The 15127-nt window shown below is 43.0% G+C and overlaps 2 protein-coding genes across 2 annotated transcripts in view; one reads left to right on the top strand and one right to left on the bottom strand.

Annotated features, from left to right (window-relative positions):
• LOC118407362 (low-density lipoprotein receptor-related protein 2-like) overlaps positions 1–1663 on the bottom strand; it is a 7965-nt gene extending 6302 nt beyond the window's left edge. The window contains exon 1 of the mRNA XM_035807826.1: positions 373–1663. Coding sequence (XP_035663719.1) covers positions 373–1663 — 1291 coding nt within the window. The remainder of the gene's footprint in view (positions 1–372) is intronic.
• Positions 1664–2418: 755 nt separating this feature from the next.
• Positions 2419–15127, top strand: part of LOC118407361 — a 17782-nt gene continuing 5073 nt past the window's right edge. Inside the window, exons 1-10 of the mRNA XM_035807825.1 lie at positions 2419–2485; positions 5372–5561; positions 6837–7111; positions 7437–7547; positions 7911–8006; positions 8352–8519; positions 9170–9265; positions 13256–13495; positions 13902–13965; positions 14912–15022. Coding sequence (XP_035663718.1) covers positions 2419–2485; positions 5372–5561; positions 6837–7111; positions 7437–7547; positions 7911–8006; positions 8352–8519; positions 9170–9265; positions 13256–13495; positions 13902–13965; positions 14912–15022 — 1418 coding nt within the window. The remainder of the gene's footprint in view (positions 2486–5371; positions 5562–6836; positions 7112–7436; positions 7548–7910; positions 8007–8351; positions 8520–9169; positions 9266–13255; positions 13496–13901; positions 13966–14911; positions 15023–15127) is intronic.

Below are 15127 nucleotides of genomic sequence, written 5' to 3'. Positions count from 1 at the left end.
CGCGTCATGATGTGCGCCCCCCCCCCCTTCGCAAATTTCTGGATCCGCCAGTGCTTTTAAGCAAAGGTAATAGATTTCAAAGCTCAGCATCTTGTTCAAAAGGTGTGGCTTTGTCTCTACCTGACCTTTCAGGTGTACAGCTAGCTGTGTTTTGTCTGAGAAAATTAAGAGCTGAAGAAAATTATTTGGATGATCTCCAAAAAGGATATTGAATAGATACTGAAGGGCACACACAGAATAGTTCTACCGCTACTATAGTGTAGCATGACAGAATTCTAATTCAGGACCTTTGGGTTCTGGGCAAAACACCCTACAGTTATGTCACATGACCCCAGGTTATGTATGGTTAAGACTATGAGAAGTTGAGCTTACCGCAAATGCTTTCATCGGATTCGTCCTTACAGTCAGTGACGCCGTCGCATCGCCTGGTGTCTGCGATGCATGGACCACGCTCACAGAAATGGGTGTTCGGGGGACAATCGTCGGCTGTGCAATGTTCATCGTCCGAACCGTCAGGACACTGATCCACACCGTCGCATTGGTCCTCTGGAGGGACACAGGCCCCGCTGGCTTCACATCGTAAAGCGTCCGGATGGGAACACTCAATGTTCAAGCAATCTCGCTCATCTGACCCATCGTCGCAGTCATCTTTATCGTTACATTTCACATCTGGTGGGACACAGACACCGCTACTTTCACACTTGAAGTCCTGGTGATTGGGACACTCTTTGCTCGTACAATTTTCCTCATCTGAACCGTCATAACATTGCTCGAACCCGTCACATTGGCCCATTTTAGAAATACAGAGTCCGCTACGTTCACATCTAAAATTTTCAGAATCGCTGCAGTCTTCGCAGTCTTTCTCATCAGAGCCGTCAGGACAGTGTTCGATAGTGTCACAATACGTACTTGTATGGAAACAGTCTCCGCTACTTTCACACCTGAAATATTCTCCAACAACCGGACAGTCATTGCTCCAGCAATCCCCCTCATCTGAGCCATCATGACAGTCATTGAAGCCGTCACATACGAACCATATAGGAGCACAGGCCCCGCTACTTTCACACCTGAAATCGTCGGGATGGGGACATTCTTTATTCCAGCAATTTTCCTCATCTGAGCCGTCAGGGCAGTGAATGAGACCGTCACACTGCTTTGATTCCCTGACACAGGCTCCGCTACTTTCACACCTGAAATATTCTCCATCCGGACAGTCATCGCTCCAGCAATCCTCTTCATCCGAGCCGTCAGGACAGTCATTGTTACCGTTACATTGGTTGTTTGGAGGGAAGCAGGCTCCGTTACTCTCACACCTTAGATAGTCGTGAAAGGGACACTCCTTGCTCCAACAATCTGCCTCATCTGAACCGTCTGGACAGTGATCGGGGCCATCACATTGGTGCAATGGATGAACACAGGCACCGCTACTTTCACACCTGAAGTAGTAAGGATCGGGGCAATGTTTGTTCCAGCAGTCTTCCTCGTCTGATCCGTCAGGACAGTCATGGTGAGTGTCACATTGGTAGTTTTTATGGATGCATGGACCGTTACCTTCACATCTGACCTCCCACGGGAAGGGACACTCTTCCCCTGTGCCGGCAATCTGAGGAGAGGCATGGTCGATGGACAGCAGGCATACAAACAGAAGCAAGCCGGTCGCCATGATCAGCTTATCAGGTGGAAATATAGATGGTGCGTCGTGTGCTGGGTCCACCCTGACACAGTGGTGTGCGACTAAAAAGTAATCAACAGTGCTGGGTTTGCGTGCACATGCCTTCATCTACGAGTGGGCGGAGCGTAGTCTCCCCGCGATCGAACCGACTGGTACCAAGTCACTGGGATGCGTGACAGAACGAGAGAAGGTAGTCTTAATTAGTAGCATTCCTCCACTCGGTGGCTTCGGACTAGCCCATTTTTGCACAGGGCGGCTCGTTTTTTTGGGAATCGTCTATTTTCGTAGAGGGTAGTCTTTTTTGCAGTAGGATGATATCGGAATGGTCCGGTTCTGGATGGAGATGGCGTTGACATTTGTTGCAGTTTGGAGCTACACACATACGAATATTCTGTGAACAATTCCCCACCGAAATACGGGGAAAAACACATATTTGATGACGTATACACCTAATGGTTATCACCTGATCCATGAAGCTGCAAATAAGAATGCCAGTCAGCTAGCCTCGATTGAAGGACACTAGAAAGAATCGTGATCCATCAGAACACAGCTGGTAAGCAGTGCTACAAGGCCACCGAAGAGCCTGCGACCGAGTTTACCACTCTTCATCCAGTCGAGCCAGTTGATAAAAGCATTCCGCATTGCACGCTATGATTACTGTTGTTGGGACGAAACTTGGAGCGGCAGTTTGTATTTGGTGACGGTGTAGTGTAGCTGTACGACACGAGCCAGCTGTTTGCGGCAAAATGGGGAATCTGTCTACCACCAGGACATCACTGGTGCTGCTTTGGGGTCTGTACTACTGTGTGCCAGGTGCATTTTCGATAACGGGTGAGCACCTAGTGTCAAATTGTGAAACAACGTAGTCTTGGAATGATAATACAGTCGGTTAGCATGTATGGTACCATTCCTTAGTTGTCAACCCATTTTTAGATGACCTTACATCTTATTTTGGATCCTTCCATCAACTTTGGACAGCATACTTGCACAGTCAACTACAGAATTACAAGGGGTAATCAAAACGTTCGGGCCTCACTTAGGAGTAATAAGCATATGTTAGGTGTGACGGGTCGTTCAGGGCAGGGGTGGTGCCGGTGTGACAGCGATCTCGCCCCCCCGGCGATCTCGCCCCCCCGGGGGGGGGCGAGATCACTAGCGTTTTCGCCCCCCTTTAGCGTTTTCGCCCCCCCCCCCCCAGAGCAGCTGGCTACTACATATTACAGGTGCGCTACCTGGTACTATACTGCACCTGGGGAGTAACGTATACGGTGTGTTACCTGGTACTTATATGGCACCTTATTACCGTACCGTAAGATGTCATACCTCGAAAGTCGATATTATATTGTTCGGTGCAAACATGACATTGAAATGAAAAAAGACAATTTTTGCAGCTGAGGTGGCATAAAACAGTGCTACTGCGAACGTATAAATCAACACCGTCTATGGTACGGAATACGTCAGCTATATGTTTTCAATTTGTCACAGTGTTTTCTTTCTTGTGCTGGAAACATGTCCAAAGCACTAACAAAAACACACGTGAATAATAGTTTCTCATTATAAACTCTATCTACGCGCAAGTTGATATAGCTGTTGCTAAATGCTACACAAACACTGGTATAGTACCTGTCTTAAGAAACACGGGTAAAGGCATCAGTTCCTAAATACTAGAAAAGACAGTCATGTTGGAGGTGAAGATATCCCTTATCCACATATACCAAAATGTGCGTTATTCTAATTAATACCTAATATTTGCATAATTAATAAAGACATTACATAGTTCTTTTGTGGTCACTTCATTGTAGAGACTTCATGTATCAAACTCGTGTACTTATATCATTCTGAAACTACATTTTGTGATTTATACCAATCAACTTCTAAAATGTCATGTAAACCCGTTTTTTGGGGGGGGCGAAATCGCTAAAGGGGGGCGAGGTAGGGGGGCGAGATCACTAGCCGGGGAGGGCGAGATCGCTAGTGATTTCGCCCCGGGGGGGCGAGATCGCTAGTGATTTCGCCCCCGGCGAGAACGCTGTCACACCGGTACAGAACATTCAGGTACAGGTACGGTATGGGCCGGGGACAGAGTACCAGGTCCAGGCCTGAACCTGGTCCTTATTGCCTGTGAAAACTTGTGAATGAGGAATACTCAAAACAATGATCCATTTCTTTACAAAGGAATCTGTTTGATGGAGAATCCGACTTCTACTAGCGTTTAAAAATCCTATCTTCATGTAAACAACACAAATGCCTCTATTAACTTGGACCAAGTTGGACTATAGAAACTTGTTCAAAAGGGCGATGAAAAAACTCTCCTCTATTTCGCTATTGTCACTTTCTTGAGCTGGTATAAACCCCAAAACACGCCTCACGGTATAATCTGTTAATTCTCCAATCGGTCCCAAATCCGTTCCACTGATTTTTTTTCAGGTCCAATTTTTTTTTCTGGACTGGTCCAACAAGAAAAATGGTTTTGCACCGGTACACCGTACCCTTTGTGCGATCGTGGCGCAACGTTAACGGTAGCGTGTTTGGCTCAGCACCGGGACGTCTCCAGTTCGAATCCTGCCGTGTCACAGAATTTTTGCCCTTTGAAAAGTTACTTTAAACGACTTTCCTCACTTTATTCAGGTGAAAATTAGTACCAAGCATCGGCTAGGGCCGTCCCTCGGATAGGACGTTAAATGGAAGTCCCGTGTTTTGGGGGAGCGCCACACCCCACGCACGTTAAAGAATTCCACCCGAATGGCCCCGAATGTGGCACGAATTTTGCAAATACCTCATTCCGGTTGGTTCTGAATAATTCCTGATAATTCCGTTTCAATGTGAAGGCCCTATAAGCCACTATCACACTATCAATGGGCTTCATCCAAATTTGTTGGTCTCCAAATGGCCGCCGAATTTTAGAATTGCCAGAGAATTTAGCGGGGTTTTTTTTTTCGAGGGTGTGGGTCAAAATCTACCTTGTTACATCGGACGGGGGCTCAATTCAGTTTCAGTTTATTTTATTCATCCTAGACAAGAAAGAACACATCGCCTAAATGGCACTTTTCAATGCCTCCTGGCCTGGGTGGAAGACCCCATCGTAATATAGAAGAACATCACAACAAGTAATCAAAATTAAATCAAAGGCCCACTCAGATAGATAAATAAATAAAAAAGTATCAGTGACCTGCAAACATCGGACGGCAATACCAAAATATTGCACAATGGTGGAAAAGTCACGGATCGTAGTGAAAATATATTTTTGAGATCGCAGACTCGAGGTGCCGACTTTGTACATACCTCCGTGAATCACTAATGAAAGGTTTTTCATGTCATACCTGGGCCGCGCGATAACGTTCGATACAGGTGTTCCGGACCGGATGATAAAAAGTCGTATCACACAGGCTTCAAAGTTTTATCACAAAGGCGTCCATCGAATAATTTGATCGTACTCCGCGCATGCCATTGCGGCGCGGTCGAAAATTAGAATACCTGATTCGGACGTTGGAACATTGCTGTTGTTACAGTTTTTTGTTCGATGACACAACATTTTCTCAACTTCTGATTATGCGTTTCGCATCAAAACATATGTTTTCTGAGGTGGGTATAACATAAATAAGATACATCACAGTGTATTCCGCATCACCCTCGGTCCAAGCCCTTCCGCGAGTCGGGTGATACGGAATACACTGTGTTGTTTTCTATATTTATCATCAGGTGGCTGGGTGGAGACCGACCCTACATGGGTGACACCGGACGAATGGGTGGACGGCGACGGCGTCCGACGGGTTGCTGGCTACGTCCTGGACTCCAACGTCAAGACGACGTGGAGACGCGGAGATGATGAGAGAAACTGGCAGCTGACGTTTAACCTGCAGACGTCTATGACGCTCTCTCGGATCCGCATGTAGAAGCTTTTTTTAACATATTAGGCCTTGCCTATTTGATTGTATGGATGCCATTTTCTAGGAACCCCAAATCTGATGCGATCGTGTGAAAAATAAAATAAAAATCTCTATATCATGAAATCTAAGTGATCAGGACGGTTAAACAAATGGCTGAATGCACAGAGTATGGTATACTGAACAAAAGATTCTTCGTTTTTGTTCTTTCATACCTTCTTCTTTGACTTTGGAATTCACCTTGGCATTCTACGGCATTAGTGTCCGTTTACTGATATCATTTTTTTTTTAATTTGCAGCATATATTTGTTATTGTGCAGCTGCTTTTTACGATTTATATTATGGTCGACACCTTTTTTTTTGAAACGGAGAAAAATTGTGAATGTTGTCCATATGATAGAATCGACATGGCCTTAGGCAAACAGAAATAAACAATATCTCCATGAAATAGTCTGATTGTGTAAATGACTTCCACATTGACATAATCTATGCTTGGTAATGTACACCTTTAGATAACTTATACCGATCACAATGTTGATTGTCTAATCTTTATCACTTAGAAGAATTATGGCACTTTAACATTAATTATGCAAATTAGGGACGTGTTTGCATAATTGGTATTTGTCAATGTTCCACCAGCCACAAACTACATATATTACAGATATTTGAGTCCTATAATGGAAACACTACAGATATAGGTATTCCTCATTAAATATGCAAATCAAGTGACAGTTTGCATCATTTGCACTTGATGATGTACATGTACAACGACCCTGCAGATCCAGAGCAACCTGCTAGGCGTCCTAAAGAACCATTTTGATTATTTAGAGCGCAGATTCTAACCATCCCCCACATACCCCCCCCCCCCCCCCCACACACACACACACACATATGACTGAAACAGACTGGTTCAAGATACCTTTGCGAAAACGTGCAATAAATCGCTATCACGGCAAGCTCCCTTCCACAGCAAACTCCCTTTCCCAGCACAAGAGAAGATAGCCAGCGTTAAAAATCGCGGACCAACGCCCCCCCCCCCCCTAAAAAACAGCCTCGTTCCGAAGACTGCAACGGAATCTACCCAATCTGAGTAACGAGGCTGTTTACGTGTCGAGGTGCCTCCTCGAACCAAGAGGGTTATATAGAGACAGTACAACCTCCTTGTTGAACACGGGACCCCCGTTCTTCGTCCCTTCCAAAAGACGATCTACCAAAATAAATACATTGCGAAACAATTTGTTGAAGCATTTTTGTAATCTTTAATTCATTTCGTTACGAAGGTCGTACGGTGGTCGAGGCGACAGGGGCGAGAGTACAGGAGACCTGGGCGGCGATAACGTGGACGTTGGTGCTGGTGACATGGGCGTCAAAGTCTTGCGTTTGGAGAGACAAGAGTGGGAAGAAGTGACACACAAAATAGGTCGATTTAGAGATAACTATAAGATACAGCTGTTCGAAATTGACCTGACCGGGCTCCTCGCCACGGCACAGTCTTGGCGCCTGCAGTTCCCGCGTGGGGATAGGAGAGAAATCAGCGAAGTTAAGTTTTTCCAGGGTGAGTGCTTATTAGGGCGCGGTCACATACAGGTCCTGCGATCGTTTTTCTATGTACATGTAAATGTTCCACTGTATAAGGTATGCATGTTTGCTGTCTGGGATGTACTCTAGATCTTAATTGTCTTGTTGAAATTTCAATAAAACAAAAATAAAACATATCACATAACAGGTATTTGTCGGGGAAAGTTTCATTTCTTTTCAAAACAGATCAAACGCCCATTCACATAATATCAGGAACATTTTGGCCTTAACTGCAACACATTGTCTGCATCAATCGTCGCCTGAACCTTTAACAGGTCCTTTTCCTTCATCCATTCTTCAAGCTTGCTCCGGATTTGAGAGGACGGTCTGCACAGACGGAGACTGTGACGTGCACGAGGTTATCTGTGACGGGATAGTGGACTGTGACGATGGGAGCGATGAAAACAACTGCGGTACGGCTATTGTTGACTGTGTGCAATGCAGATGTTGTCAAATGAATGAACCTGATGTGTGCAGATTGTAGACTTGATTATCTATGACATTTATTAAGCCCTGAATTGTATTTTAGGACAGAGAATGTGATAGTTGTAAAAGTTGTGATAACGTTTTCGAATTGTTATATCAATAACTCTCTATATACTAGTGAATAAATGTGACACGGGTGCTATCACATTTTTTCTCTAGTAGACAAAAATATAGACCAGTTTTTTTTTTAAATCTTTCACTAGTGAATTAATGTGATAGAGTGGTGCTATCAAATTTTATCACTTATAGACACAATGACACTTCTACAATTTCTGCCTTCTTGAATACAGATAAAGAGATCTGTTCCAATGGAGCCACCTTCAACAAGACACAAGTGTGTGACGGCAGTGATGACTGTGGGGACGGGACAGACGAACAGAACTGTTGTAAGTATGGACACAGATCACAGATAATGTTCAGACATTTAATTCCCTCTTTTTTTATAATCTCCAAGCATGTCGTACAGTGGCAAAAGATGAAAATTGACCAAGGAGTGTAGTCAGCCAAGGGGTGAACATTTGCCATGCCCCATTTTAAAGCCAAATTGGCAATACAATTATGCTTTCGGATTCAGAAAAATATTATCTGCAAAACCAGAACATCTTTCTCTGGAGATGAGTCCCCTTAACATTTCATTATCCCAGCTTGAAGGTAAAACAATATTCGCTTTTAAAGCTTTTCAAACATGTGATTTCCATTAACTAAAATGTTTCTACTTCTACTTCACAAAGGTGAGCGGCGAGGCTTGATGACCTGCAGCGATGGACAGTGTGCAGAGATGCAGAAATATTGTGCTCAAACCCACATTCCTTGTTTCAAGATCGGAACGCAAGATGCACAATATTCCACATGTGACGATGAAGAAGACTGTAGCGATGGCAGCGACGAGTCCAACTGTCGTGAGTACAGTGGCTGAAATATCTTATATGTCGCATAACTGGTGGAACGCTACTCTCCAAGCAGAGGTTAGGCTCCGGTTGTTTTTTAACGTTTTTTTAGTCGTTTTTATCGGGCTTTCTATTTTTTTTATTATATCTTTCTGTGTCAAAACCTAACCCGGACACACACAAAAAATGACAAAATTTTTTTTAGTCGTTTTTATCGGGCTTTCTATTTTTTTAATTATATCTTTCTGTGTCAAAACCTAACCCGGACACACAAAAAAATGACAAAATAGAAAGCCCAATAAAAACGACTAAAAAAACGTCAAAAAAAACAGCCGGAGCCTAACCTCTGCCTTGAGAGTAGTGGAACGCCAGTTTTGTAATCTTCAAGCATATCTACAGAACATTTACAGCTTGTGTATAGTCCTACCACTACAAAAACTGTTGTGCTGTTTGCACGGCCCCTGTAGCTTGTTCCTCTGTCCCGTAGATAGTAACAGGCTGTTGACATATACATGTAACGTTACATCGTAAATATTGTGCACGAAATTAAAGAACCTTCCGACGTGCTGTTGTTATTTCAGCTTTTGTGTTGCTTACCAGTAGGTACAGAAAGTCAAAATAAACGCAAAATTGTCTGAACGATGTCCCTTAACATTCCTCAGCTGCGTCTACCTGTGAGAATGGAGCCTTGTTCCACCCGGCTACTCGATGTGACGGCAAAGATGATTGTGGAGATAATAGTGACGAGCAGCACTGTGGTGAGTCTTCGGACTTCATATATTTAGCCAATTTATTTAGTACTGAATTTTTTGTAACGTGTGAAAACGGGGCAGTCCAAACAAGAAATCTTTTTAAAAAAGTTGTGCCTTGCCGCGTGTTAGGGATATCGTCAGGAAAAAGTAGGTCAGCACTTCAAGCCCGGCAAGGCAAAATGCTGTGCCTTGGCAAAAACACAATACAATGACTGTTTTTACTGTTTCTGAAAGAGCTAACCAAGAGGAGTAAAATGCTTTTTAGATGAAGCGAATGGCTTGAACGGTTGCTGAGATATGGCTCCACAAAGTTGCCAAAACCTACCCTCAGATATGGCCGGCTGCGCGATAAACCATGAAAATCAAAAAAATACCTTTTTTGAGGGGTGATGAAAAGGTAAGTAAAGGCTGCAAAGCTTGTTTTATCTTATTTCCCCGTAATATGTACTACATAGAATCACTCCACAGAGTTCTGAACATTCATGGCATTTTATTATGCTTTTACACAGGGTCGATGTATGCAGCACCCACTGGTGTCCTTTCACACAATAATTGTCATCTTACCTTATTCTTTAAGAAATAAGTAAATTTGGGTTTAAAAGTTCACATTTTGGGTTACAGTCAATGGTGTTTTTTGCACCAGTTGAGTCGCATTGTAGAAGATTAAATATCATACTTCATATACTTTTGCAATGTACACAACATTATGGTATGTTATATTACCAACAATGTCACATCTATAGAATATCAGCAATATTAATTGCCTTATAACAAGGTCAACTTGGTCAAGGTGAAAGGTAAGTGTGTGAATATGTCGCATTATTTTCATGTTGAGCCATGATGTTACACTGTATCAACAGTACAACTTTACACTTAGATACATTTGTAATAAAATATAGAAGACAGATGTTTGTACTAATAAGAGATAAAATATCAATAGGTAGACATTGTGTAAACACTAAATTTATTAGGACAAGTTCAACATTTTTCAAGGTCAAAGGCTCAGTCTTCAGGATACATACAATCGACACAGATTTCTTCGATGTACTTGCAGGTACATGAACTTCTCCTTATTTAATCAATACTATAAATAGTATAATGCAATGTAAACTACTTTTTACAAAAACAACAGGCTTACTCATCATTTTCTGTGGTTACTGGTAGCAACAGTATTCTTTAACAAACTTAATGCTAATAGCACTGGCTGCACAACTTGTCAACATTATGTTTGACCTCTACCATTCAATATCTCCGCTCCGCTCTCCAGTCTTATATCAGCTACATCTGGTACTTGGTGCAATCTACACTCCACCTGAAAAACAAAATTATTTGAGTTTCATGATTAACATGTCTACCATCATGGTGATAATGTTCTTCCATCTGAGGGGATGACGACCTACTCCAGTACCACGTCTGATGTTCATCTACATCATCATCTTTCTTATGACTTCTTTCTTTCTTGTGACGAAAGATTCAGAATGATCCAATAATGAAATGAAGAATTCAATAAAGAAAGAAAGGCAAGTTGGGGTAAGGAATAGATTAACTTATTATCATTGATTAAGTAGATAAATACCTGCAACAAGATGGAAGGAGGTAAGTGTCACTGTTTCTGAGCCATCTTCTGCGACTGAATCTCAGTACCAACTGCGTCAACCTCGCCCGGTCGGTAGGAACCTGGCTGATAGTAGAGACAAGAGTATAATATTGCAGGTAAGTACATATTTATGATTTCTGCTACACCAGAAAAACCCTTGGCACAATCTGACAAAGAATACACAATCTGGTTGCACAAATTTTTCACGTTAACAAAAATGCTATTAGTGTTTTGAAAAATTTGGGCATAGGTTACCCGGCTGACCCATATCAGGGGGCACGGTGCCTCAAGTTCAACAAGTGAAAAAAATACAAAATGGTATTTTAGTCTTGGAACGAGGCAAGGGATGATTCACACCAACAGTAACGATGACATTGAAAATACAATTGAGATTTTCTTAAAAATTGGGCATACCCTGTAGGTACCTCAAGTTACCATGGTGCCTCAAGTTCAACAAGTAAAAAGAAATACTAGTAGTACACAACAGGCCAATCAATGATCCATATGTAAAATATGCTAAAGAAAGCAATATGCTAAAGAAAGCAATAAACTAATAAGAAAAAATTACTAAGAAACATTTTACATACATGTAAGTTTCATGACTAAAACATGGATAAAGAAACACTGCATAGAAATTATATTGCTGGGATTGACTTGAGAAAAAATTGTTCAAAAGCACATTTTCTTCAACATGCCCCCCTCCCCCAAACACTACAAATTGTATCAAGTATTTTACCTTGAAATTCTTCATCCATAGCGTCAAAAAAGGTTCTATTTGTGCCGCTTCAGTCACATATCCTCCGTTTCTGAGGGGCACGCGGCCCAAAATTTGGCGCGTTTGGATCGGGCGGCGCCGCCGCCCGGCCAAATCGGGGCGATCGTCGGGGAAAACAGCGTACGGCAGAGGGTTTTCGTGGTAGCGTTGAAATACCTAGTCAAACGTTCTTGAGACGTTTCGATGACGTCATTGCCTACTTATATATTCACATGCAATGCATTGGTCTAATTAGGCATTTATTTCATCTTTATGAATAGGTAATGCAAATTATTATGCGAGATAATTCACTTGATTATATATTTACTTCAATGGATTTGAAATATTACCATACGAACGCTTCATTCATTCGATGTAACCAGATGTTAAGAGGCTTTCAGTACCGACCACAACTGTTATCGAATGCGTAAAAGGGAGGTATAAAGATTGACGGGGATGTACTGTTAGTCGCCTAAGCCGTAAGTTTGTCCTCGAGAAAGAGAACTGGGAAGGGCCTTTGGAAGGGCCTTTGGAAGGGCTGGGTTAACATTGCTTGAACCATGGAACCATGGAACCATGGAACCATGGAACCATTGAACCAACCAAGAAAATAGTGGCCACAAGGCCATGCCGCTATCGCGGCAAGGCAAAAATGGTGGCAATCGTGTTTATGATGAGTTGTTTCCTTTCTTTTACCATATCGTTTAATCTTGTACTAGTATAAAAATGTGATGACACCCCCACTGTCTCATTTTTTCACCAGAAGGTGTTATGGGTGTTATGCCTTTTTTTTCACTAGTTAAAGGTTCATAAACGCCTATTTTTTTAAAAAATGGGATAATGGGGGTGTTATCCTTTTTTTATCAGTCAGACGTTAAATGAACATTTTGGTAAAATGGGTCAAAGTTTTGTACCCTTTATGTATATTAGCACATCTCTTTGTACGTAGTTAGCACATGTTTCCCCTTTTTCAGGGTTAAAAAATGGGATATCCAATCCTGATTTAGAGTTTTTGTCATGCAGCAATTACTGTCAACCCCAACAAAGTATGCATAGCACTAAATCATTCATAAGGAAGGGCACAGTGGCCACCACTGGTGTCATGCGGCAACGAAGAGACCAACCTATTCTGTTGGTTCTCCTTTCATTGCTTCCCTGTAGAATTTTCTGCGTAGAAGCAATCGTTGAACTGTAAACAGGACCTAGGATAGAATGGGTTCGACAAGATTGTTATTTTCTGTGATTACTTCTGCAATAATCTTTCCCTTCATTTCATCGCGCTACTAGGTTGGTATTCAGTAATCTCCAAGCAGATTCCTCCGTGGCAAGACAGTAACATAAGCTGGGGAAGGACTTTAGCTGGCAGAGGAGTAAATGGCCAATTTTACTCCTCTGCCGGCTAACTTAAGTCCTTCCCCAGCTTATGTTGCTGTCTTGCCACGGAGGAATCTGCTTGGAGATTAGGTATTCAGTGTAGCTGTTTCAAGTGTAGGATGAGCGTTTATTTTAGAAGAACGGGCAAAATAATAACCAACCTAGCCCAGCCTTTCTGTTAAAACATAAAGGCTGAAATTTTCAAACAGCACGTCGGAAGGTTCTTTAATTTCGTGCACAACATTTACGATGTAACGTTATATGTCAACAGTCTGTTACTATCTACGGGACAGAGGGACAAGCTACAGGGGCCGTGCAAACCGGTACAACTTCTGCCAGTTCTGGGCATCTCAGTACCCCCACACCCATAACCACACTCCCCAGGCCTACCAACGGGCAGGGCTGGAGCGGAACTACTGCCGGAACCCGGACGGGAAGGACAGGCCGTGGTGCTACACTAACAACCCGCTCATCAGGTGGATGTACTGCGATGATGTCTTCGCCTGTGACGGTAACTTTTCTTTATGCTCTTCCACGTTGACTAATAAAATTTGCCCCTACAGACAAAACATAAATTTCTTATCCTGTTAGCTATACTATAGATTTGCATGGAATCATATAGGGTGGATATTACATGATCATCAGATTTGTAACGTTACTTACCTAGCCTTTACATGTTGGTTGCACTTCCGCGTTGACTAATGAAAGCTAGTAGACAAAACTTGACATTGGCTGGTATAGATACCACACGTTGATGATTGAGACCTGTCCAAACTATGTGAGCTTAATGATTGCAAGTGTAGTAATGAAAGTGCCAATTGTCCAAAGTTTAAGTTTTACATTCACCCTCCTAGTACCCCACAAACCCCCACCACCACACGCAAACACATATACATATATACGTTTTCTAATTTCAGCCCCACCGACGCGCTGCTTCTACGCAATGGATAAGGGAAGGAGCTACGCAGGTCCAGTCAATAGGTAACGTATACGTACTCACTCATACACTCACTCAGTCCTCTTCGGTACCTACTGGTACTTGAGGCATTAGGAAGTCCCTAGATCTCTGTCTGTCCGCAGCAATTCTCAGTGCCTCGTCTAGAGAAAACCCCCTTCGTCTTTACCTCCTTCTCTACACAGCGTCTCCAGTTCTCCTTCGGTTTTCCTCTTGGTCTTTTTACTGTGGGGTCCATCGCAGTGCCACTCTTGGTAACGCAATGCTACCAATTATCGTACTCTAACAATTGTTGTGCATCATCAATTAATGTGCACCACCAGTTATCGTCCGCTTTAGGTCAGGCGTATCATGAAAAATAATGTTCTTATGACCAGTGAAGAAACAACATGGTCTTTAATCATGGCTCTCCTTAATACAAAGGAATGAAATAGGTTTCCATCTAGCGACACAAGAGAATAAACTCCTGAAGCCGTAACAATTTGTCCTTGACCTCATTTGCATATCAACTCTTAGCTTTTAGTCAACTACCTTGATTGGTTGAACTACAGAGCCTTCAGTCACTAACGAAAGGTAGTGGATGCTATCTGAAACGTCTGGCCGTTTCCAAAATCATATCCAGGTGCTTGATGAGTAACTGTCACCTAGCGTAATTTATGACCTATATTCCCTATCAATATGATATGAGATAAGAAGGTGCATGTCTGTACAGGGCAGGAGACCGGGTGTGTCAGAGATGGGACTCCCAGTCCCAGTCCCCACACAGCCATCCCTACACACCACAGGCTCTTTACACGTTTATACACTGTATATCTGTACAGGGCAGGAGACCGGGTGTGTCAGAGATAGGACTCCCAGTCCCCCCACAGCCATCCCTACACACCACAGGCTCTTTACACGTTTATATGCCGTATATCTGTACAGGGCAGGAGACCGGGTGTGTCAGAGATGGGACTCCCAGTCTCCTCACAGCCATCCCCACACACCACAGGCTCATCCTGATGCAGGTCTGGAGGAGAACTTCTGCCGTAACCCTGACAACAAGGAGCGGCCCTGGTGCTACACCACGAACCCGACACGGAGGTGGGACTACTGCGACGTGATGGCATGTCCTGGTAAGAATTCTCGAGCTTGAGCTATATATCGAATATATCATTGTAAACAAATATGCTACGTCAAAGAGACTTT

The sequence above is a fragment of the Branchiostoma floridae genome, unplaced genomic scaffold (genome assembly GCF_000003815.2).
Source record: "Branchiostoma floridae strain S238N-H82 unplaced genomic scaffold, Bfl_VNyyK Sc7u5tJ_1326, whole genome shotgun sequence".
NCBI classification, from domain to species: Eukaryota; Metazoa; Chordata; class Leptocardii; order Amphioxiformes; family Branchiostomatidae; genus Branchiostoma; species Branchiostoma floridae.
This window is presented reverse-complemented; position numbering and strand designations above follow the sequence as displayed.